General features: G+C 43.9%; 1 protein-coding gene across 3 annotated transcripts in view; it reads left to right on the plus strand.

Annotated features, from left to right (window-relative positions):
• kcnh2a (potassium voltage-gated channel, subfamily H (eag-related), member 2a) overlaps nt 1-26,605 on the plus strand; it is a 43,138-nt gene that overhangs the window by 14,185 nt on the left and 2,348 nt on the right. The window contains exons 1-9 of one of the 3 annotated variants that reach the window (XM_063219120.1): nt 7,407-8,413; nt 18,102-18,524; nt 19,390-19,786; nt 20,102-20,301; nt 21,836-22,088; nt 23,079-23,272; nt 23,377-23,482; nt 23,949-24,245; nt 25,165-25,363. In XM_063219120.1, coding sequence (XP_063075190.1) covers nt 8,300-8,413; nt 18,102-18,524; nt 19,390-19,786; nt 20,102-20,301; nt 21,836-22,088; nt 23,079-23,272; nt 23,377-23,482; nt 23,949-24,245; nt 25,165-25,363 — 2,183 coding nt within the window. In that variant the 5' untranslated portion in view covers nt 7,407-8,299. Of the gene's footprint in view, nt 1-7,406; nt 8,414-14,194; nt 14,798-18,101; nt 18,525-19,389; nt 19,787-20,101; nt 20,302-21,835; nt 22,089-23,078; nt 23,273-23,376; nt 23,483-23,948; nt 24,246-25,164; nt 25,364-26,605 lie in introns of those variants that run through there. The other 2 variants (XM_063219118.1, XM_063219117.1) reach the window with 2 other exon arrangements.

Genomic DNA, 26,605 nt, shown 5'->3' on the forward strand with positions numbered 1-26,605 from the left:
CAAATCAGAATTAGAGCATTGGAATTCCCAGGCACACAGTCCACACAGACAGAGGCGATTTCAGGATCAGATGGGGCAGATAGGTTTTTATGGGGCAAAAATGCAAAAGAATGAACATATGAACCAAAATCGGCACTACTGTGGTAAAGCGTGGGCTGTTATTCACTATCTAGGGGCTTGGGGGCCCCAAGCGGCTGCCTGCCTTGCCTGGTGGCAAGCAAGATGCGCCTCTGCACACAGACCCACATTGACGTTCTGCGGCCTCGCACCACCATGACTGTTGCTCCTTAAGGGCCGTACACACACATCGCTGCTATTTACTAGCTTCTCGCTTGCTCGCCTACTCGCCTCTCTTTCATGGAACGTTCGCTGAAAGTTCCCGCGGCTGAACAGGCGAGAAGTACCGAACTCTGCCTTCCAATTGGTTACTCGCTTACTCGCCTCGCTCGAAGATAAAATATTTTCAACTCGGGATCCGCCCACATTGCATCGCTTGTACAGTACTCGCCTCCTCGCCTGCTAGTCTCGCTGGAACACATTGACATTCTATTGAGTTCATTCGCTGAGCGAGTAACTAGCAGCGACTTGTGTGTACGGCCCTTTAGTCTCTGGAAGCTGGCTCCAGCAGTCGAGGCCAAGCACAGAGTGATGGATACTTGGTGGCTGTTACAGTAACTCATCCTTACTCAGGGTTGTGCCTTATTATCCTGCGGCACACAGCAAGTGCTATTAGTCACAGGGACCAATCTATGGTCACAGACTAAAGAATACAGTAGGAGGGGACAGCCAAATCCATCTCTGTGTAGTTTGGTGTGTGTGTGTGTGTGTGTGTGTGTGTGTGTGTGTGTGTGTGTGTGTGTGTGTGTGTGTGTGTGTGTGTGTGTGTGTGTGTGTGTGTGTGTGTGTGTGTGTGTGTGTGTGTGTGTGTGTGTGTGAGTGCGCGCGAGTGTGTGTGTGTAGAAGCATGTAATTAATTTTATGCAGAGCATACTGCTTATGAATGCACTTTTTGGTGACCGTAAACAGGTTGCGGTAGAAATACACCTGAACTCTACAATCTGACCCAGATGCCCCCATAGCAAATGCTGTGTGTTGCAGATGTGCAGTACTCATCATTTGTCACTTCAAGTATGATTTCATTACATAACATAAGGGCTGCAGTGAAATAGTCCTTGGTTTAAAGGGGTATGCCACTATTGGGGCTTAATACAGTTAAAATCGTTGGCTGAGGTTTATAAAGGTAGTAAAGTGTCTTATTTTTCATGTTAAGCGTCGTCTTGCTTTAAGACAAGTTAAAAAAGGGAGTATGTCGCTAAGCTAGTGAAAGTCAATATTTTAGTATAATTAGTATTTTTTTCTCCTGTTTAGGTGGAAACGCAACATGGGGATAGAAATAAACACTCCATTGTAACAGGTGCATTTTAGCCCCCTAACTGGGATATTTTAAAAGTAGGATTTTTGATATATTTTTTAAAAATCTGCTACGTGGAAATGGAATGCCAAAACCAATGTAACCAGGAGAAAAAAATATCCACATATGAAAATGTGCTGCTACATGGAAACAGCTCCTAATGTTCATAATTAATATCTACCTCACTGTATAATAAAATTTAGAGGCAAGGGTATAGCAACTACTATTCATCACCTTGACAATAAACTTTAAATATATTTAGGAAATATTTTCTTTATTCAATGGTGTTTTTAATCAGTTGATTAAATATCAATGTTTAGTTCAGCATAGCTTCCTGCAGTACTTTCAAAAGTTGTTGTGTAATTATTACCAAGGGTTATAATTATACATTTGAATATTTCCAGAGTAATGTTTATGTATTTTAGTCTCTCAATAACAGCCTTAAACGTTTTAACATCATACAATGACAATAATTAGTCCTGAGCAAGATCCATTGGTTAGAGGCGTACAACAGAAAGTTATATATCCATTATTAGCATTGTCATTACAATCCAGTGAGCTAAAATCTGCTGAAGTGCTGAAATGCCTCAGACTATTTTTGTTATTTTAAAGGGCCACGCTACCTCTGGCATAACAATGCATTTGCATAATGTTTTGCATGGGCGTTGGGCAGCTAGGACGACACATGAGTGGTGGAGCAGCTTGAATTGTATTAATGCTCGCGTCCTCCCAGATGAACCACTTCTTCCCTTTTTCTGTAGGAACTACCAGTTCTTTTTTTTTGCTGGTTGACCCTGTGTTCCTCCGTGATAATGTTAAATTAAAGCCCGTGGCGTTTTCACAAAGCACCTGCCTCAGTCTGGCAGCACTGAGGGAGTAGTGCAAAACGAAGATCCATCTCCCCCATCAGTCTCATGCCAGATGCACCTTAGGATTTTTAACACGCTGAGTCTGAAACCGCGGGCAACGTGAGCGAGGCTTGGTGTTATCAGACTAACGGCGAGATACATTAGGTTTTTATGAGCCAGTTATTGCAGACCGTCATTTGGAATATTGCAGTCACTCTGCTAAGGAAATGTTCTTTGGGTTTATTAATGGGTCTCGGATTTATCTGATCATCTGCTTAGTATGAGAAGAATAAGCTCACTCCCATCACTACACACATAGGCTATAATTATAAATGTTCATTATATCGCTACTTGATCATTGCTTATTCTCATGCAGCAATCTCAGAATCTGAGGACCTTCTAGAACTGAATGTGTTTTTTAGCAGTTGACACCACATGCTATACACAGGGCCGTTGTTAGTCCTATTTTAGGGGGGCTTTAGCCCCCCTTACATTAGTATTAGCCACCCTTAAACGATTTTGCAAAAAAAATTAAAGATTACATTTTTGTATTTTTTTTTTTTTACATTTTTCCAAAAACAAATGCAGTAAAGCACTGAATACGAACCACCAAGGAGGCAAGTTCCTGTTTGCTTATTTATTGTTTAATGCCACTTATATCCTACTGCACAGCAATAAAAGCAGGGTGCACAGCAATATGTTATGGGGGGGGGGGGGGGTGATAGGTAGAGGATTTGTGACTGACACCTCGAGAAAAGTGTAATTACTTACGCGGATGAAATCTTCTGACCCAAAGTACCAATTTTCACTCGCAATACCTGTGTAATAAATCCATTTGACAACGTCTTGAAATTATAGTTGAGCTTTAATATTTGTCTTAACAGTTTGAAAACACACATGAACTGATTAAAATAGCTACTAATGGAGTAAAAATGACCTAATATTTGCCGGGGATGCATAGTTTTCCAGGTTAGGAACCTGTTTGAATGAATCGCTTCCTGACCACTGCTTCTCATGGAGACGCACAGTTAGTAACTCCTTAAAGGGACACTGTGTGAGATTTTTAGTTGTTTATTTCCAGAACTCATGCCCTCCATTCACTAATGTTACCTTTTTCATGAACACTTACCACCACCATCAAATTCTAAGTATTCATTATGACTGGATAAATGCACTTTTCGTACATGAAAAGGGGGATCTTCTCCATGGTCCGCCATTTTGATTTTCCAAAAATAGCCATTTTTAGCTGCAAAAATGACTACTTGGACCATACTAGAAAATATTTGTTTATTACTTACTTATTACTTTCATGTAAAGATCAAATTTGGCAATAGGCAGCCCAGTTTCAATGAGGAGCATAGTTGCAGTACCTTTTTTGACCATTTCCTGCACAGTGTCCCTTTAAAGTTCCTAGTCCTTGTGATGCTCTTTGCATTGTAATCTAATCATTTTAACTTCAGTACATAATATTCATCAGTTGAAACATTTTGAAATGTTTTGTTTAGCTTACATATAAGGAATGTTCATTAAAATGTGAATGATAATAAAAAAAAATCCACTGTAACTAGTGTTTAAAAATCGCTATGGTGCTCTTAAAATAGGCTAATTGTTCAAGAAGACGCTTTTGCACACCTCTGTAGGTGGGCAGGTGCGTAGGATAATCCAGTGGGGTTGTCATTAAAGTGTAAAGAATCCTGCACACTGTCCATTCCACCAACAAACTTCAATACAACATGAAGAAGGTCGGATGACCGAAACAATATATTAAAGTTTGTTGGTGGAATGGACAGTATGCGGGATTTCTTTGCTCTTAAAATAATGAATTCATAGACAAAACCTTAGCAGGTGCACTGAAAAAATGTTGGCGGGCGCTGTGTGTGCATTTTCTTCCTCTGGGGCTAAGCCACCCCTGTCTCTCAACCCTAGTGACGGGCCTGGCTATACACATGGCGTACGCTGAAACCAGCACCAGCAGGCGTTCTGTGTGTTCAATGTCACTGGTGGTGATGATGCGTCAGTGTATCCTATCCCCTGTGCCTTCAGGGATCTTCAGCAAGGTGAACCCTTGCTAATGTGTCTTTTGGGAAACACCATGCATGGTGTAACCACCCACCTACCCTTCATGGTGTGTGGCCATACAGGACATCATTTGGGTCTGTCCTTCAACAAAACTCATGGTGCCGTTTATGTAGTCTATGTGGCTTATGTAATGTGTTAAATTCATGATTATTCTTGGCTAATCAACCCACGTCCTCAGTGGCTCTCTTGTTGGTTCAAATTCTGTTGACAGCTTCTGGGCATATTTACAAATAATATTTTTTTTAAAGATTTAAAAAAAGATCAGAGATTGCAATGGAAATGTCCCTCTCGGTTTACAAAAGGGGCTTTGTCAAACACAGCAACTCTCACTTGTGTTAGAATGGAAATGTTTCTTTCGTATCAAACATCTAATCCACTGCTGCTGCTCACCCACACTCTGCGTTTTTTAGGGCAGAATAGCCCTCGGAAAATAACAGCTGCAACTCCCCCACTCAAGCATTGGCACTTACACCATTATGGTACAGGTGCATAAAGCGATTTGTGTACACAGTACGCATACGCTATTACAACGTGGGAGTATCTTTATTCAAATGTGTTAGCCTAAGGCAAAAAAATATGAAGCCCTCACATTCCCCTTTGACTCAGGGTTGGGAAAATATGTTGGATGCTGCCTTTGGTTTTAGGGGAAATCTATCATGATTGTTTTTTTTCTTTATGCATAGACAAATCAGAGTTGTTTTTGCCTGTTTTTTGGAGGGAGGAAATGTCGAGTCAAGTCAAGTCGGTGTTATTGTCAATTTCTTAACATGCGCTGGTCATATGAATTGAAATTACGTTTCTTACTTTCCCATGCAGACAGACATAGACCCTAGACTCTAGGTGTGGACATAGACAATTAGACATAGACAGTATACATTACACCTGGAGTACCTATACAATACCCATACAGACATATAAAGTGCAAGACTGGGCAACAGCAGACATACATAGAACATATATTAAATGTCAGGTCAGGCACCTCTACCATCATGCTTTTGTCTGGAGATTAGGTCAGTGGCATACTTAGTCTTTCTCAGAATGTCTCTGCCGTATTGTATGAGTGGGGTGGTGGTACATGTCAAGCAGTGTAATGAGCTAAGAATACCCCTGTTGACATACGCAGTGGCCGTAATAGCAGTTATCTCTCTGTCACAGTCCCGGTGAAGTACAGTAGTCTGATGTTTTGTGCGCTGTGTCGTGGCAGAGCACAAAACCTGCAGCTCATCTTCTTCTTCGTACAGCAAAAGAACAGCGTGAACTGTGTCATTCGCTTCTTGGGAGAAATACAATGTAGCAGTGTTGAGATGAAATGCATCATGAGACAAAGAGTTTTATTAACAAACTGTTGCTATTTTGAAACAAATATTTTTCTCACTTGTGTCACATTGGTTGCATGTGGTCGATCCAAAGAACTGATTTGACTTAAGGTTTATGGATGTCTCTGCAGCTTGTTACAGCCTTCCAAACTCATCCCCCCTAGACCTTCAATTGGCTGTGGTTATTTATCATAGCCTTGTGAGACACCAGACAATTCATTTGTCTCAAAGCCCCATTTTGATTAGACATGCTGACAGATCAATCAGGCCCCATATGCTTAACAGTAGGACACAGTTGAAAGGTGAGAATATACATGTACACTGAACACAACACTCCATTAATGGGAAGGTGACGTGAAGTTTCACTTAGTCAGCTGTGTTGAGCTAAAAATGGCTAATCGATGTTAATCTTACTAGTCAAACACACACTCCCTAATAATGGGTCAACATTAGTGGTGTGGATTGGCACTGCCCTCACGATCCGATTCGATCACGATTCGGGAGGTAGCGATCCGATTCGATTCGATTCTATGTGATTCGATCCGATTCAATTCTGCAATGCATTGCAATGCATTACATTTCTACTTAATGCAAAGCTAATGTTTCATAAGTCATGATGAGGCAATACAAGTAGTCAGATACTGAGCAACAATTTATTGGCTGTTTTCTGTATCAGTCTGGATCAATCTGTATCAGTCTTGCAATGCTTTGAAGTACTTTTATTTAATTTAACATTCATTTGCTCTCGAAATATCATTATAAATAAATAATTGAAACTTAAAAAAATTGCCGCATTGATCCTGGAACTTGCCGCATCGATCCTGGATCTTCCATGCCCCGCATTGGATTGGATCGCCGAATCGATCATTGCTGACACCACTTGTCAACATGGCTAGTAAGTTGGTCTTTTCTACCAGCCAGACTCCGGTTGGCTGGTGTTAATTTAAAGCCCTGGTCATTCTTTACCGAAGCCTGGGAGCTCTGATCATTGGCACATGCAGTGAGAGGTCACATCCATCAGCTACATCAGTCAATGCTTTTGATTGGTAGAACTTTACTGTTAGAGGGAGAGCAGATATTTACTGTGGCAAAACGCAAATGTGTTGTGGGCTTAAAGAACATATTTTGTGACATTGTAGAAAGTGCAACAATAAAACAACTGAGTAACTCAATCACAAGTATACACATCTGCGGTATGTGTGTGTGTGAGGAGAGAATGATAGAGAAGGGGAGAGGTGCAGACAGAGAAGGAGAGGAAGTAGAGACAGACAGATAGAGACAGAGAAAGATACACACAGAAAAAGAGATAGATAGAGAGAAGGCAAGAGACAGACAGACAAGCAGACTGTCAGATATGAGAGAGAGAGAGAGAGAGAGAGAGAGAGAGAGAGAGAGAGAGAGAGAGAGAGAGAGAGAGAGAGAGAGAGAGACGAACTGTGGGTGGGTGCCCAGTTAAAGCCTGTTTGTGTTTACTTGGGGTGGAATGAGGTGGTGGTGGAGGTGGTTGCTCATCAATCAGGTCCCACGTTTGGGCTGGCTTCGGAAAGGAGGAGGACCCAGCAGCCAACGGTAATTATGGCTCATCCTGAGTGGGACTCCCACCACTGAGGAAGCCGTGCAGAAGGAGGGACTGTAGCACAGAGAGATAGAGAGGGAGAGGGGGAGAGAGAGAGAGAGATAGAGGGGGAGAGATAGAGCTGGAGAGAGAGGGAGAGGGGGAGAGATAGAGAGAGAGAGAACGGGAGGGAGAACAGGAGACAGAGAGAGAGAGAGGGAGGGACGGAGGTAGAGTGCTGGATAGGGAGTACCACAGAGGCGGTTTACCCTCTTTTAAAAGCTCAGAAAAAGTAGCGCAGCTGCTCCAGCAGGTTCGCAACAGGGGGAAGCTGAGGGGATCACAGGTCCCTGTGACTCTGTTTGCTCTTGTCCTGTGGACAAGAAAAAAAAACTGAAAAGAAGTGAAAACCGGACCGAGTGATGAGACTGCAGTATTTGCTGTTGGATTCCAAGTGATGAATTACATGTGACAACTTCTCATCAAGAGAAACAAATTCTAGTGTCAGATACCGTAATGATAATATTTCCAACTGCTGACATTCATCGTCCAAAGTGAGGAAAAGATGGAGGATCCTTTTTTAACCTACTGGAAGCAAGCACACTGTGCTCATGGCATCTGAGTCACAAAGACGGAGGACCTTCACCCTTTGAAGAACTCTACGGAAACATCAAGTGCGGACTCAACATACAGGGATGATAACAAATGCCGGAACTGAATGTGAAGGAGTGAGGTACAAGGGGACTCTGCTCCGACGGTGACTTAACTCGACTTCCACAGGGACGTTGATGTCCACACGCCGGTGGAATTCGCTGATTGAGTCGGGACATCACAGGGGACGTGGGGGAGTCCTGATCTTGAACAGGGGTGACCGTACGTCCTGTCTGATATATTACAGTAGACACAACCCCCCCCAGACAGGACGGAACCACCAGCGCTGGCTGGCATGAGCGGTGCAGTGTGAGGTAGAGGTGAGGTGGAGAGCGTATTGGGGGAGAGAGAGGAGAGAGGGAAAGGCAGGCGGAGGGGGAGAGAGAGATAAGGAGAGAGAGAGGAGAGGAGAGAGGGAGAGGCAGGCGGAGGAGGAGAGATGTCGCTGAGCGAGAGGGGGAGCATCCCCCAGGAGGGGACGCTGGCGAGCACGGAACGCCGGAACACTCGGGTGAAGAGGGCCGTCCGCATCTCCAGCATAGTTGCCCAGGAGGTAAGGTCCCCCCCCCAACATCAATACATGACAGGTTAACTGACTTTGAATGAGCATAGGCTCTGTGGGAAAATATGCGAACTACTACAGTACGCTTCAGTGTGTAGATGTTGTCCTGGATAACTAATCAACTGTTTTTGAAGGGAGATATTTTTTATTTATTTATAGTGTTCAATTGAACATGGTGTTATACTAAGTTCTACTTAAAGGAGTTATTCAATGTTCTTTCAATGACACTTTCGCATACACCTGTGGTGTACCTGTCTACTCTGTGTACAGTGATGGTTAAAATGGATTCATTAGTTACAATCCAGTGCCACATATTCCAAATGACCTTGTTCTACCTGTCACTTAACCAGCCAATCACCTGGCTGAATTGGACAGGCAAAACCAAGTCGTTTGGAATATGTGGCACTGGATTGTAACTAATAAATCAATATTGCCCATCACTGTCTGAAGTATTATTTTGCCTGAGGCACATTCAAATAATTAAAACACAGCTCACAAATGTTTGAGGGAAGGAAAGTGTATTTGAGTTGAGCACGGAAACAGTATTTCATATTAGGATAGGTGCCTTCAGCTACGGAGCATTATTTAGCTGTGCAAGTCGTGACTTAGTGTTGCTGTCAGAAAAGGCATCCCATTTATTCAGGAGAGATCAAATCAGAGAACATTTTTGTGTTTTGACAGTGAACGCAATAAATCCCAAGACACTCAAAACGTTTTGAAATTAATTCTACAATTGTGTCAAAACTGATACAAGAAAATCTCTAAAATATATATATACATATACAGTATACTGTATGTTAAGCTGATACGATGTCAGAACTCTTGGTAATGACTGCTGGTCACGACACAAATTTTCTGTGTAGACTACATGACTATGCGGCCAGTGTTATCTGTATAATTGCTGCAGATATCACAAGGCATGGAATCCGATGCCAAACCTTAGGGCATGAGATATGGTAATCAAAACAAGCAAAGCAAAAACATAGTTGTGTGTATGTACAATATGTGTTGTGGCTTGGGAAAGTGTGTGTAAACAGAGACTGGGTTGAAAACTTCTGAATGTGTGGAGCTCATTCAAACTAATGCAAATGAGACTCAAGTAATGGCTGGAAATTGGGGTGGGGGTAGACCAATTGAATGTGTGCATGCGTGTGTGCATGTGTGTTTGTGCGCGCACGTGTGTGTGTGTGTGTGTGTGTGTGTGTGTGTGTGTGTGTGTGTGTGTGTGTGTGTGTGTGTGTGTGTGTGTGTGTGCGTGTGTGTGCGTGTGCGTGTGCGCGTGCGCGTGTGTGTGTGTGTGTGTGTGTGTGTGTGTGTGTGTGTGATGTTGAAAGGCATCTACAGATGGTCTACAAGGATTTGCTCAGCCAGCAGAATCGGTGCACTGCGTCATGCTAAGGCATTGAGGAATACCGGCCTTGTTTTCTTAGCATCTCATTAATTCAGGGTAGTTTATGAAGCGGAGCATGCTTCGGGACAGGGGTTGGTGTTAGTTGGGGCGGTGGTGTGTGTGGTGTTGTACTGGGTAGGGGAATGGGGATGGCTGCTGGCTCTGAGCTAGTTCCTGTTAATGAGGAACACATTCAGAACAGGGCGCTACGATTTCTTGGATTAAGAATTGATGATGGCAGAATTTAGCCCAAGACTATTTTTTGTTGTCTTTTTGGCTTGAGTACTTTCTCATGAAAAGATCCAATTTGATATTATCCTCGTTTTTTTCCACTGGTTCTGTAATGCTACTTTACCCCCTAGTTCCTGTACAGTATTTCTACACCACCCACATTATAGATAATGAGTGCTGTGTGAAACATTTTTCCCTTGAAAGAATTTTAAGTTCTGAGGGGATCATTTCCTCTACAGTAATTTTTGATAGCTGCTGCTCTGCTGCTGCTGTTGCTGAAATAAGTGAGTGCGAACAACGTGCGCCAGAAGCGCAGCACCATATGCACAGAGACTCTCTCCTTCACTTCTTCACTTCACACCCTGTCGGTGTTCTTGTAGCTCGCTGCCCTCCTCCCAGCTCACAGCAGTAGTGGTTCACAGGTCAGGCCTCCAGCATTCATCTTTGGTGACCTTCGGTGTCCCACCGCCATGGCCTTGAGGCACAGTGTGCATCTTTTCATGCCTGCCAGGGGCCATCCCATAAGCCTTTACACCCTCTCCAATGCACGTCAGGTGCCCACACCTGTGTGAGAGCCCAGGTGACTGACTGATTCATGATGGCAGTGCCAACTGACATGACATGTATTCTGTAGTATGTATGGAAACTTAACTGTTATGCAAAGAAAATGCAAGTCAAAATTTTTGTTTGTCTAATATTTTAATATCTTAATCTGTGAGAGGATTTCGTGAAACAGACTCATTGTGGGTAATCGAGAAAATGCTCCTAATGATTTTCTCATCAAAGCAATTTAAGGACAACGTTTTGGACAAGATGTCTGCCCGTGTGGTAGCTTACTGTAGCTAATATCTGTATTGCAGATGCAATCCCTCCTGTGTACTGTACTGTACAGCGTTGCCGTACGTGTTGTCTGCTGGAGGGCTTTTCCCTCCCACACTTGCGGGCAGCAGCTCCATTTGGCCGCATTACACAACTGGCATTTTACATCACATTACACAACACAACAGGGGCGTTCTGCTCACCAAGAATCGCTACCTGCATGTTTCAGCTCTCTAGTCTATTCCATATGACTTGTGTGTGACTGACTGTGAATGTGCTATGACGAGTGGTGCTGGCATGAGATCAAAATGGGAGGGGTGGCTGTTTGGCAACCACTGCCTCCTTTTGGACAAATGTGAGAAGTGGTCTCAGGTTTAGGTGAGTGTGGTCAGGTGAGCTTTCATATCTCAGAATATCACAGCACAGAATGACAGACATCTTATAATCTTAAGATTGTTGTTGTATATTTTAGAATAGATTTCGTTAACAAAGCAATTTACCGGCTACATATTGCACACTTTCTGCTGAGCTTAGTATATGGTCAAGTCAAGTCAAGTAAAATTTTATTTGTATAGCACATTTCATCTTTACATAGACTCAATGCGCTTATTAGGTAAAAGAAACACACGTAACAATTTAAAAACAATGAAAACATTAACAACCCAATAAAAAAATTAAATGCACAAAATAAGAGTAAAAGTTAAAAATCATTATAAACTACAGAAAAGTTTTAAGACCCTTCTTAAAAGATACTATGGATTGAGGTGACCTTAATTCTAACGGCAGATTGTTCCAGAGGGATGGAGCACAGTAACCGCCATGACCGGTTTTTGTGTGAATTCTGGGGACAGTGAGAAGATATTTGTTGGAGGACCTCTGATTCACGTGCAGGACCTCTTTGACCTCTCCACTGGTAGGCTTAGATACACGCCCAGGTTGCCATCTGTGAACAACAGCTATAACTCGAAAACCATGAGGCCTTTAGACCCCTCAAGGCCGACATACAATCTTCACCCCAGTGTTACCTGTCACACGTGCAACCAATAAATCTCTCCCGTGTGTCTGTGTATGTGTCCGTGTCTATTTGTGTGTGCATAGTATGGCTGCACATTAATGAACAAACACCTCAAGGACGGTGAGTACATATCTCCAGACCCCAGTCTCATCTGTCAAGGTGCCACAATGACTTACAATGCAGACTGTGGCTCCTGCGCCCTGAGTCACACTGCTCACTCAGGTGGAGCTGTTTACCATAGAAATGTGTATTGACTGTCTGATCCTATACCACCGCTGCAGGATAGAGGGAATCCGGCGTGGTACTCCTCACACAACCCAGAGATGCTCTTACGGAAACTTTATGTAGCCTCTTAGTGCTGATGGGGTTGCCGGCAGGCCTATTCACTATTTGCTGAAAATACTCAACTACATCATAACAACATTGCTATGACAGTGCAGAGAGCCTTAAGTAACAGATAAAGACATAGACATTGCAATTTTGGTGACAGTAAGGTTATAAACATAGGCTCTGCATTAAGGGTTTTTTAAACATGTTTTATACTGTTGGTTGGACAACACAATTTGACTTCAGGTGTGCTCTCAGGGTCTTTTAGTGTACATAAGCCTATTACACTCTTGCAGAAACTATATTAGATAAGCATGTTTTAGGGTGTGTGTTGGAGAACATACATGGCTCAACTGTGGGGGTGTAAATGGTGAGGCCATATGTGCTGAGTGATGGTAGAGAGGTGGAGAGGAACCTGGTCTCCACAGGCGACCAGGGCAGTGGCTCTATCTGCCTCAAGGTCACCCGAATCCTACTACAAGAAACAGGCTCCACACGTCCAAGCACCCGAGAGCATGCCAGGAGCAGGATTTAAAAAAAAAAAAAAAAAGATTCTTCACCATTGATAACCTACAATTTTAGATGCCCTCAGTGACCGCAAATTGAATTGGGGGACATGGCGAATTTTGACATTCCAGTTTCTAACGCCACAAAAAGATGGCAGAAAGACATCAATAAAAATAGGGTGTGACATAGTCAAATATTCTATCAAACAGGTCTGCACTCTCTGAGTGCATTTCTAGTTTGATGTTTGTTGTCAGAACATCACCATGACTTTCATGGCAATTTCAGAAAAATGAATTCAAAACGTGTTAGAGTATCTGGACAAATACACTCAAGTGACTGCACATTCTCCATACACGCACGTGCATGCACACACGCACGCACGCAGGCATGCAAGCACGCAAGCACATAGCAGACAGAGAAAAAGTGAGAGAAAAGAGAAAATAATAACAATACACTTGCATTTAATATACACAAGCATTTAATATATGTGGCTCAAGTACCGTGTAAGCAACAAGAAGTCATATTCTTCTTCGCCAAGGGTCAGAATGATTCATTTTACTTGCGAATGAGAATTCGCAGACCTTCATGCCCCGGGGGCATGTTTTGCCCGACACATGCAATATCTCCCTGGTATCAGTGGCATCGCAGCCTGCCCCCCTGCCCTGCGTGACCAGGCCAGTGTTTGTCTCCCAAGGAGATAGAGAGAACATCTTGTCCCTGCTGGCAACTGGCATGGGAAATGGCAGCATACTGTGTTAACCTCAGCTTTGTCATGATCACTCCCCTGGACTGCTGCGTGATACAATGACTCTGATGGATAGTGACACACATCAACTCAAGTCAGGATTAATGACAGTACAGTACAGTGCACGTTTCATGCAATGTTTTCTGATACCTTTACTGGTGGTAAAATGCAACTACCTGTAAAATGTAAGCTACCATACTATATCCGGTTAAGACACGGCGTTATAAATTTGCTGTTACCAGAATGGCGATGACCAAGTCGTAGTGCATTACTGGCCCTGTGTTATGTCATAGTATTGTAGTACTATGGTAGTTCATTATTCAATGGCTATTACAGCGTGCCACTGGAGGTACAGCGTGCATTAAGGGGCTACACACAGTATAAATTCCTAGTATGCAACATGTTGTATACTGTATATGGTAATTACTTTTTCTGAAAATCTAAATACTTTCACTTATCTTCAGTAGAGTAAGTGGCACGAGACCCCTCCCTGCAAACTCACTCTCCTCCCTTATCCTTTTCTGTCTCTGGCAATCTCTCCCTCTCTCTCTCTCTCTCTCTCTCTCTCTCTTACTGTGTGCCATTAGCTGTTTTGCATCAAAACTAGGTCTGTGCAGCTGTGCATCATAGAACTGCTGTTTCTTTTCTCGGATTTGGATTCCCCCAATGAGCGCCTGTTGTGCCACCACAGTGCTTCAGAGTTATTTTTTGCAGTCTGCATTTGTGACCCACCCCCCCTCCACTCCACTCCATTGCCAAGGCTGAGCGGGTGTAACTAAACAGATAAGCAGAGAGAGGAAGTGGGGTTGATGTAATTAGTAGTCCCGACCACCAAAGATAGCCAAGAGACAGCGAGCAGACAGAGGCTTATCACTTGACATCCAAGGACAGCGCCAGGCTTTTCGCAGCACAAGGTAGCAGCATCGGCAGCAGCAACCGCAACAGCAGCAGTAGCAAAAGAATCCGCACACCACCCCAGGTGAAGCTTCGCAGGTGTCACCAGGAAAACAAAGCAGGCCTCTCTCCCTTGTTGCCTCTGTTCTCCGCCCCGTGGCTGTGGGATGGTACTCTCGTCCGGGGCCACCACCGAGGCAGAGGTGCCCGCGTGCCCCAGCCTTGTGTTAGTGTTGGTGGGTCGCTCCACTGCCGAGTGCTGGTGGGGGGACCATGATTTTGACCTTGGCCCTGAAGCTGCTGAACGCTCTCCGTCGCTCCGGCTCACCCCCCTCGATTCTGCCTCGTTCCGCGCGGTCCGCACCCCTGTCCTGTGACATGCCCTGCTCGGGGAAACTCAGGTGCTGGGGAAGGACAAGGCCGCACCTGTCCACCGAGGACAAAGAGGTAGGGAAGCTGAGAGGCAAGGTCTCTGGGGATGCAAAGAATGTGCCGTACAAGGGCAGAGGTGGAGGTGGAGATGTAGTGTGTGTGTTCGTGTGTGCGTGCGTGTGTTTGAGGTTATAGACAGTGTAAACCAGGTAGAGGGAGTTACAACTTAGGTGACATTGAGGAACAGGAAATGGTTAATGTTGTCAAATCCTTGCATGCTTTGCTTCAAAGCAGGTCGTTACCATAGCATATCATGTTTAGATGCAATAATGTCCTGTCAATTGTAGCAGGTGGTAGATAGAGGTGAGAGAGGCAGGTGGCAGCCTAACAAAACATAAATACTATCAAATAACTTCTGTTACCATTGAGGTATAATTTCACACCTGATGGTGTAGGTCGGACATGATTGCTTAGCTCTTTTTTGTTCACAATGCTGTTGTTTGCTGTTATTGTTTATGGGTAGTTAGTTACGATGAATTATTTTAGTTGTTGTGCCAGACGTGTTTGTATCTTCTGTCATATTTGTTCATATGTCTGTCTGTCTTTGAGGAGATGTCGCATTTCTGTGACTTGATCACAAACGGTGTGCTCATAACTCTAACCCAGATACCGAAATAGAAGCGGCAATTAGATATTCCAAATCGACTCACTAAACTGGGATGCTTGTTTCACAACCCCTGTCATTGCAACCGAAAAAGTCAACGATAGAATCAGCCAATACTGAATAGTAAACGCTTTTTCTTGGTTTTTGGGGGAATGGGGGAAATGGGGGAAATTTCTCGTAACCAGGGTGCTTGTCCTCCATAAACGGATTAAGTGGACTCATAGGGGGGCCTGTTGCGGATGTATTTTGCTGGTCTAATTGGGGGCTAATGAACAAGAGAAACATTAGATTAGCAGGATATGAGTGATGGCCGTGGGCCAGCGCATCAAACACATGGCGCACGAGCAGCCCAGCACCCAGAACAGCTGACATCAGCACTGGTGACACAGGTACTCTGGTGTACTGTACGGTATATATAGCCTTGAGGGGGATGATACACAAGGAAACCTCATCTCATGCCAACGAGAAAATAAATGGAAGAATAGAACATGAAAAGGATTTTTGAAAATCTTGCAGTGGGTGCAATTTATTTTTATTTTTTTGCCAAAAAACGTCACTTTTTTATTCACCTGCGAAGGTGCACAAAGTCCATTCCCAATTGTGGTGTATACAGTACACTACTGCCCTGCAGGTGCTAATACCCTGAGACATGCTTCACCACCACCAGCAGAAGGCTCGCGTTCAGCATGCAGCAATCTGACCTCAGGCTCTACCATCCGGAGAGAGTGTTGTGGATGGGGGGTAGGCAAGCAGAACTAGCTAATCGTGTGTGTGTGTGTGTGTGTGTGTGTGTGTGTGTGTGTGTGTGTGTGTGTGTGTGTGTGTGTGCGTGTGTGTGTTGTTGGCATGTGTGTTTAATGAGACCACATTTTGACATCTCCAAGTGCAGGTGAAAAATTAGCCAATGTGTGGAGGCACCAGAGAGTGGCCCAGTTGGTAATTAAAACTCAGTCACTCGGGACCAGGCCAACTGTGGAGCGGTTGCCACCGTATCCACATTCTCACCTCAGAGCCAATATATTGGCCTTGGTGTGAATATCTCTCCGTGACCCATGACTTGATTCAGTGTAGTGTACTTGTCTTGTTGAAGTGGGCTATGTGCTGGTTAGGGCTGGGCGATATGGGAAAAAAAACAATATCATGATATGGATTAGTTTATATCACGATAACAATATATATCACGATATAGCACAATTGCATACGTTTTCAGTTATTCTCTTTATTTGCTCTTTATTTTTTCATGTCGCAAAACAACTTTTGCTTTAAAATTGATTTTATTTATTTTTATTCTTATATTTACAGTTACATTAACTTATAGTGTGTATTGTGACATCATGAAATGTAATTAAATGATATTCAATTGTATAAAATGTATAAAATTCCCATCACGATATAAACGATATAGGAGAAAGGTCACGATATACACTTTTATATCACGATAACGATATATATCGTCATATTGCCCAGCCCTAGTGCTGGTGTGATTCAGAGCTGGACAGGCTGGTATTGAGTATAGCTTGTTCATTTCCTCTGAGTTATGGTTCCCTCCTAATGGCTGTGAAATAGGCCATGGTCCATTTCAGAGGAGAGAGGGGACATCTCTTGTTGCCTGTTGACATGGGAAAGTCCATGGACACAGGAATTCCTGATTCATCATCTTCAGTGTATGTTTTTCATTTAGTAGCTAATTGTTTTAAGACTTGGCTTCAGGTTGAATCAGTCATTAAAAATGCCTAATATAATTTTTTTTTAAAAGAAGAAGAGAAGACACCGGAGCAGCTCAGATGGGATGCTTTTTCTTTTTAATTCAAGTGCAAAACATGTTAGGGGACTCTGATGAAGATGGCTTGCCATCGAAACGTTAGTCCCTAACATGTTGTGCACTTGAATTAAAAAGAAAAAGCATCCCATCTGAGCTCCTACGGTGTCTTCTCTTCGTTCAAGATTGCCTAATATAATACTACAGCATGGTTTAAAAATGTATTACACAACTGCATTAGTGCAAGTGTGTGTGTGTGTGTGTGTGTGTGTGTGTGTGTGTGTGTGTGTGTGTGTGTGTGTGTGTGTGTGTGTGTGTGTGTGTGTGTGTGTGTGTGTGTGTGTGTGTGTGTGTGTATGCCTGCGTGTGTTCCTGCGTGTGTGCCTGCGTGTGTGTGCCTGCATGCATGCGTGTGTGCTCGCGTGCGTGCATGTCTGCTTGCATGCGTATGCATGTTAGAGAGGATTGTGAAAAGCAAGTCGTGTGACACCATAGATGAGAACATGATGTGAGCATGTGTGTGCCACAGAGAGTGAGATGAATATCCACAGCAACTACTACCGCAGTGATTGCCAGTGAGCAGTGTATAAATGAGGTCAACTATCATATGTCCCTTACGAAAATCGACCATGGTTTTTCGTAAGGGGTATTACTGATTGCCCAGATTATCAGGAATCGTGAAGTACTCATTTGATACATCAACATGAATTCAACTACACTTTGTGATTTGTACCTGAATCAATTGGAATTCACTTTGATTATTTCACTTGATTAACTCAAACATTGCCCCTCTTTAATTACAGATGACCAATTATTCATCACTTTGTGATTTGTACCTGAATCAGTTGGAATTCACTTTGATTATTTCACTTGATTAACTCAAACATTGCCCCTCTTTAATTACAGATGACCAATTATTATTAAAGTATGCATGTTTTTTTTAAATTCCCCACCAGGTCCTCTCGTTGGGCGCCGATGTGCTGCCCGAGTACAAGCTGCAGGCGCCGCGGGTCCACAAATGGACCATCCTGCACTACAGCCCCTTCAAGGCGGTGTGGGACTGGGTCATCCTCCTGCTGGTCATCTACACGGCCATCTTCACGCCGTACTCGGCCTCCTTCCTGCTGAGCGACGCCGAGGAGGCCGCCATGCAGCGCTGCGGCTACTCCTGCAGCCCGCTCAACGTGGTGGACCTCATCGTCGACATCCTCTTCATCCTCGACATCGTCATCAACTTCCGGACCACTTACGTGAACAGCAACGACGAGGTGGTGAGCCACCCGGTGCGGATCGCCGTGCACTACTTTAAAGGCTGGTTCCTCATCGACCTGGTGGCGGCCATCCCCTTTGACCTGCTCATCTACCGCTCCGGGGAAGAGGTGAGGGAGGATTGTGGTGGTCACACAACAGGGTGCATTCCAATATGCCACCTTGCATCCTCCACTTGGGCTTGTGGCCTCACGTTTCGCTCCGTGGAGAAAACAATTAAGTTTCCCCGCTGTCAGCCTAGCCAAACAATTTTTGGGGGACCATTCTTCATTCATCATCCAGTTTGCAAATGAGAAAATGACTACAATTGAGCCATTGCGAGATATTGAAATATAATGCTGTTGTCAGTGATGTCATCACGACGTATTACTTCCTGGTATGAGGCCACAAGCACAAGTGGAGGACGCAAGGTCACATATAGGAACGCACCCACACTCCCACTCACGGGGAAAAGCACACTTTATTCTGTAATGTATTTTGAAGCGAACCTGAGGTCACTTGACAATTGATTATCTTCCATAAGCACAACATGCATCTTGTTAGGGTAATGAAACTATAATGTACCGGTAAGGTAAAAGATAAATTGTCAATGGAAAGCTCTCTTCATAATTAATGCTGTTGATGCCATCTGAGTTATGGTTTCAATCATTTTGATTCTGTTGTAAATGCGCTGTATGTGATTCATCTGTGCATGTCAGTTTTGTCATATCATATATATACATATATGTATATATATATATATTTTTTTTTTTAAAAGATTTTTTTCTGTCTTTTTGACTTTTTTTCATGAAAGTACAGTGCAGATGGTGATAGAGTTGGGAGAGAGAGACAGGGAAGGGTTGGCAAAGGCCCTGGGACAGGAATCGAACCCGAGTCGGCCGCATAGTACAGCATGTGCCCTAACGTATGCGCCATGGTAGGGCCCCCATAACAAATGTTTATCATTCCTTTTCATGTCTTCAAACCCTTCCCAAGACCACGACTCTCATCGGCCTCCTGAAAACCGCCCGCCTCCTCCGCCTGGTGCGCGTGGCCCGCAAGCTGGACCGCTACTCCGAGTACGGCGCCGCCGTCCTCTTCCTGCTCATGTGCACATTCGCGCTGATCGCCCACTGGCTGGCCTGCATCTGGTACGCCATCGGCAACGTGGAGCGCACCGGGCCGACCCGTATCGGCTGGCTGGACTCGCTGGGAGAGTCGCTGGGCAAGCCTTACAACAGCAGCATCGCCAACTCTGGGCCCTCCATTAAGGACAAGTACGTGACGGCACTCTACTTCACCTTCAGCAGTCTGACCAGCGTGGGCTTCGGGAACGTGTCCCCCAACACCAACTCCGAGAAGATCTTTTCCATCTGCGTCATGCTCATCGGATGTGAGTATGATGAGTGATGATTGGTTAGCTTTGACGCTGTAATGTAGTAAAAGATGCTTTTAAACCATGGCAGCTTTAGTCCTGAAGCCAGAACACTTCTATTACCGTACGGTCACATTACAGTGAGTGGGCAGATCCATTGATTTTTATTTACTCACAGCTTGTCTTTGTTTGCCACTTATTCATTTATTTCCAGAAAATGTTCATTTACACTCATCAATAGCAGCTTGTCAGTGGTAACAGCTGCCTGGCTGCAGCTGTCTGGTGTAATTTTACAAGAACCTAAAGATAAAACAGAACTTCTGTCCCAAACAGCACTGATGTATGCCAGCATCTTTGGGAACGTCTCGGCCATCATCCAACGGCTGTACTCGGGCACGGCGCGGTACCACGCCCAGATGATGCGGGTGCGAGAGTTCATCCGCTTCCACCAGATCCCCAACCCGCTGCGACAGCGGCTGGAGGAGTACTTCCAGCACGCCTGGTCCTACACCAACGGCATAGACATGAACGCAGTAAGTGGCAACTGGGATAATGCGTGCAGTTATAAACAACTCGGCTTCTGTCCATTTCATTTAATTACATTTAATTTATTGTTTATTTCACAGGGACAGTGCACAACATACAATTGAGCCAGATTATAGCCCTAAGGCTAATTTTCATCTGTAGTTCCTGGACAGGAAGGCGTTAAGATAAAAAGGGATTAAAATTAATAATGATACAAAAATGTGACAATAATACAATGGGTGCACTATTTGCAAATAGGCCTACATTATATTACAAGGTCAAGTACATAGTTAAAAATATAGACTAAAAAAAACAGCTACAACAGAAAAATACACTAGATAAAATAAACAACAAGACACAAAACACAAGCTCAATGGTCCTGGTCCTGAAGCTTTTTTTGGCTTTCATCCAAAAGGCTTCAGTGTTTCCCATACATTGAGGAAACTATGGCGCACCGCCATAGTTTAAATTTGGCCGCCATAGTTTCCGAAAATGTTAATTAAAAAAAAACATTAAAAAACGATTTGAAAAAAACGATTCCCTTCGAATTTTCCTTCTGGAGTAAATACATCCTATCGAGAAAACCATGAGTGCTTGAAAGACAGAGGGATCAAAAGCCTATTCAAGTTGTTGTAGTTAACTTGGGTTTGGAAGCAATAAAAAACCTTCAGAAAAGGGACAGTTGGAATGAGTTTACTGACAATCCCCAGGCTTTGTTTTACAGTTGTATGATAATGAGTTAGGCGACCTTCATTGACACAGCAGAGGAGACATCGGGCTGCATATAAAAATGAATGTGTAATAAATCTGAATATAGACATAAATATGTAATATGTTGTTCAGCCATTTTACTGGGTGGAATTTTGCAAAACTGGCCCTGTGACCAGTACCCCTCATGTAGAATGTATACGCCTATGTGTGTGGGGAAAAAGGCATAGACCACCCTCTTAGACCCTTTTTCTCTGTGCGTTAACAATTTCACAGTGCTCTTAAATTCTTATCTGTGCTTCTATTTTGTTTTATTTTTTTTAATTGCATAGACCCCTGCATGAGGGAGGAATGAAAAGTGTGTTGCAAACAGAAATGATTCACTGTACTGCATTTTTTATATAAATGACAATATACTATAAATCAAGTTTCTCCATGCGCCAATATCATACTTTACGTGAATTTCCAAAAAAAACCCCGGCTGCCCCCATAGTTTCCAAAATTTCTGTGGGAAACACTGGGCTTCATCAGTTCTGGCTTAAAGATGCTCAATAATTGCACACATAATGCTGAGCGGAAAAAATAAAACATCTTTGTAAAAAAAAAAACCTACTCTTACTATCTTTTACTATCTAGTACAGTTATACGGTATATTGAGGCTGGCAAATACCACAAGCCATTAGGGACAGTAACTGATGCAGCTGTGTGTGCCTGTTCAAAGAGGTCTCCCTGCACATTCTGCACTGCACTGCATCAGCCTCTCTCAGGATGTCTGCCCCATACAGTAACTTTCATTAACACACACACACACACACTGTGTTTGTCTACTGCCAGGTGCTGAAGGGCTTCCCCGAGTGTCTGCAGGCTGACATCTGCCTGCACCTGAACCGCACGCTACTGCAAAGCTGCAAGGCCTTCAAGGGCTCCAGCAAAGGATGCCTGCGCGCCCTGGCCATGCGCTTCAAGACCACCCACGCTCCCCCGGGAGACACGCTGGTCCACGCCGGCGACGTCATCTCCGCCCTCTACTTCATCTCGCGGGGCTCCATCGAGATCGTGCGTGACGACGTGGTGGTGGCCATCCTGGGTAAGAAGGCGCCATCTGTGTTGGAGGGCATGTGAAGGTGGTCGGCTGCTTGATGTACTGTACTGCACCGCTCAGCTCAGCTGGGACACTATGTAGTGTGTGTTATGCGCTGTAGAAGCCAACATCAAGTAATTAGTGTACTGTACTGGACGCCTTTAATAAGCCATGTATACGTTTTGTTTAATGTTTTTTGTTTGATAATCTATTGTGAAATACGTACACTTGAGCTGTAGCTAATGCTAAGTCAAGTAGAACATGAAGGTGGCCTGCTGATTGATGTATTGCTCATTTGGGGACATTAATGTGTGTCATGTGCTGTAGAAACCAAACATCAAGTGATTAATTAACCCCTTAGCGCAGAGCCTATGTTATAACCCTACTGTAACCAAAATTGTAATGGCTATGTCTTAATCTGTTACTCAAGGCTCTCTGTAATGTCATAGCAATGTTGTTATAATGTAGTTGAGCATTTTCAGCAAATAGTGAATAGGCCAGCTGGCGACCCTATCTGCAGTAAGAGGTTAAGTAGTAGGGTGTGACTCACTCCTACAGTAACTCATACAAATGAATAACGGGCTGCACTTTTCTTGCTGATTGCACAAGTAAAGCATCATATCTAGTTGATATTTATAGAAATGTTGTAGACTAGACTCTTTCTCCTGCAGGGAAAAAATGCGAAAGTGAACATTGTCATGTTGGCACCATCTGCTGGTTACTTCATGGAATGGCGTTATACATCCAGATGTAGGCATACATACTGTATCTCTTTACCTGCTGCTACACTCATCAGTCAGAATGTTACTCAAGGGTCACCGCTCATTTGTTGTGAAGGTACAGGGTTTAGAAAACCTCTTAGTGAAAAAGAAAAACATCTCCACACTTCGGATCCGTGTAATCTATGGCCATCTATTGCACAGATTTGAAGTGTGCAGATTTGTTTTCCTTTTCTCATCAGTCAAAACGAGATATAATGTATTCATTCCTCTTCAGGAAAGAATGATATCTTTGGAGAGCCCATCCACATGTACACAAAGCCGGGGAAGTCCACAGCAGATGTCAGAGCTCTGACCTACTGTGACCTTCACAAGATCCAGAGAGAGGACGTCCAAGATGTGCTCGACATGTACCCTGAGTTCTCAGACGTTTTCTGGACCAACCTCGAAATCACATTTAATTTGCGGGATGTAAGAATCTCTTAATGCCCATTGAATTTATCGATGATACATGCAAACTGATGCTGTAGTTTTTGGAAAATGTTAATACGTTGACACTGTAATTTTGCTTTCAGAGCAACATGTCTGTGAGTTCACTAAGCAGTGAGGAGTCAGACAGCCAGAGTGCCGGTCTCAACTACCGCAGGAAAAAATACTCCTTCCATTGCAACAGCCGTAAAGGTAGGAACATGCTTACTTGCTTGCGTGCTATGCTTGCTTGCTTGCTTCCTGTAACAACATGACCATTTCCACAGATTAAAAATATTTGACAAAGACGTAATGTCATGAATTCAGTTCTTAGAGTCTTTCCAGTCTAACTTACTTGCTTAATCTAACCCGCCCTTAAAATCTCTTGATCTTCTGCAATTAAAATAAGATCAATTTAAAACTGTGCACATCTTATCATAGTGACAACTGTGATATGTTATTGTATTGGTTTTTTTATGATCTTCAGATGTAATTTTTAATTCTATGATGAACTGATTTTATTGAAGAAAAGGACCCCAGGCATTGCCACAGCTAATGGGGATCCACAAATAAACAAATAAACAAACAAACAAAAAACAAAACACACCCTTCCTTTGTGACATAAACAAAAGTTCTATCTTTGCAATAAAAGCCATCCCCATTCATTCCCACCTCGCAGTGTCAGTCCACAGCAGCTCAGGCGCACCTCTGCAGTCGAGAAGGAACTCCCATCATCGGCGCGCCTCCCACCACCTGCACGGCCCAGGAGGAGGGGAGGCCAACCCGAAGTCCAAGAGACGCGGTAAGCCTGGATACTCCGGCCCCGGCTCCAGCAGCGATGAGGAGGAGGAGGAGGAGGCTGAGGAGGAGTCCATCCTGACGTTCCCGACTCAGAGTCAGTCGCCACCGCTCACCATGAGTGACGCCGCAGAGGCTCAGAGGGAGAAGAGCAGCAACAGCTGTAACGCTCTGTCAGGTAAGGGGAATGACTTTCTGTCAATCTTAGTGAGAAATTATATTTCTGTAGTTTTGGTGAGTCAACCGTTATTAGATTATGATCATTATCATTTAATTCACGTTATCATTTTTGTAATTTATGATATTTCTGTGAAAATGTTCAATGTGTTGTTGACACATGCTCACAACCATGGTGATGTGCAATTTCTTACTACACAATAATAACTGTACCTGTTTGTAGCCCCTTAATCCACGCCGTACCTCCTGTGGCACGCTGTAATAGAGATTGGAAGTTAACAGTGCTACACTACTATCAAAGTGCACTGGGCCTTAAGTAATACATTATGGGTGTGTCTCAAATCACGCACTTGTGCACTCCGGGCACTGTGTTTTAGTGCCTAGGGCGCTCACGCTGAACATTTCGGTTGAGGCAGTGCACTGAAAGTGCCAGGATGATCCACTAACAATGGCGGGAAAATGCAGTGCTTGAATGATGGACACTGCACGCACTAAACGGCGGCCATGTTGACAATGACACGGAGGAAATGTGGTGATTGTGTGATGGTATGTGTGATTGTTGTCCTTTGGGGTGAAGGAAATGGAAAAACCAGCACCTGCTGTGCATTGTGAACAGTAGCCAACTGGTATTTTGGCGAGCTAATGCCATGCTCAGCCGTCACTTCCAGCGAGGGCACAGTACATAGTGATACAATTTTTCCACGACACTATGCACTAAAGACCTCAGTGCCACTGTGTGCACTGTGCACCGACTGTCAGTGCACTGACACAAGTGCATGATTTGAGACATAGCCTATGACTTGGTCATTGCCATTCTGGTAACCGCTAATTTATAATGCCGTGTCTTAAGGGATTAATGTGATTCGTCTTATCTATGACTTTGGTTCATCTTCACTTCATAACACCTTATTACGCTGCAGGGGCTCTCTCGGGTGTCTCCAACATCTTCAGCTTCTGGGGCGAGAACCGTGAGCCCCAGTACCAGGAGGTTCCCAGCCGCAGCCTGACGGCTCCCCCTGCGCCCCCCTCCTCCAGTGCCCTGATGCCCAGTGGCTTCACCCGCCGCCAGTGCAACGAAGTGGAGAACCGCTTGGAGATGCTACAGAGACAGCTCAACAGGTCAGTACTCCATCGGGGTGGGGGTGGGGGTGTAAGTTAACCTTGAGCTTGTGGTAAATCATCTAATACAGTGGTGCTCAAGCTGTGGTACGCGTACCACTGGTGGTACTTGAGACATCTCTGGTGGTACTTGGAAGAATTGATCAAGTTGTTGCAGTCGAAAATGTCTCTTTGGTCTCACATTTTGTAATATTGAGCTGTAGGCCTATGAATCTGAAAACATAATGCAGAATAAAAGTAGGAAATAGCAAGACATTTAAAAACAAACTTGCATTGAATGTGACCGTAGCTGTTGATGCCGTTATGAACCTCTCCTGCAAAAGTGAAAATGGAAGGCCTTATAATAAAAGGAATATATGCTGCGATATTCTAATGTTGGTTGTCAAGGTGGTACTTGGAGGGCTCAATATTTTCTCGGGTGGTACTTCACACAAAAAGTTTGAGAACAACTGATCTAATAGAAGAGTCTGGAGTCCTAATATCCTCGGATGACACCTGTGGGCTACAGTATATATTAGCAGGTTTACAACTTCCTGTAGGTTAACTTTGCCAGGTTAACCACTTCACCACATTCCTTACCACATTCTTGGAATACCCTCACCCCACCCCACCCCCCGAATCACCCATTACAGGTCATCACAACAGCTGTTGGGTAGCAGAACAAGAACAAATCCAAGGCACTCATTTACATAAAGTTAAAAAGCCTTTATTTCACTGGCTTTGTCAAATGACTTGAAAGACTCCCAACTGTAGGGTAGTATCTCCTTATGTGATACCTGTGCTGCGCAGTCCTGATGTTGGCCTAATGTGACGCGTCAATGACACAGGAAAAGTCATTTCGCTGATTGGTTGTAATACCAGCGTTAAGGAACCAATATTAGAAAAACGCACACATAGTTTCCTGCTTGTGCCATAGCTCAACAGGCCAGTGCTCCACCCCCTCACTCATGTCAGCTAATTACAGCACCACATGAGTTTAAACTGAGTCTGTAGCACCATCAGCATGCCATCACCTCAGTCTGTACTCCCTGTGCTGTGCTGCCCGGCTGCACAATTCAACATAGGCTTACTGCCCCCTACTGGAGGTTGGAAGGAATTGTTTACAGACGATTTAATGCATGGCCTTTTCAAGCAAGCCCAATCTAACAGTTATGTCAATAGGCAACACAGATTATGCAAAATATGTGTATACTTTAAGGTAAAGTTGACTTACACACATAAGTAGTTGAACAGAAAAGATAA

Source organism: Engraulis encrasicolus, chromosome 16 (genome assembly GCF_034702125.1).
Source record: "Engraulis encrasicolus isolate BLACKSEA-1 chromosome 16, IST_EnEncr_1.0, whole genome shotgun sequence".
Classification (NCBI taxonomy): Eukaryota; Metazoa; Chordata; class Actinopteri; order Clupeiformes; family Engraulidae; genus Engraulis; species Engraulis encrasicolus.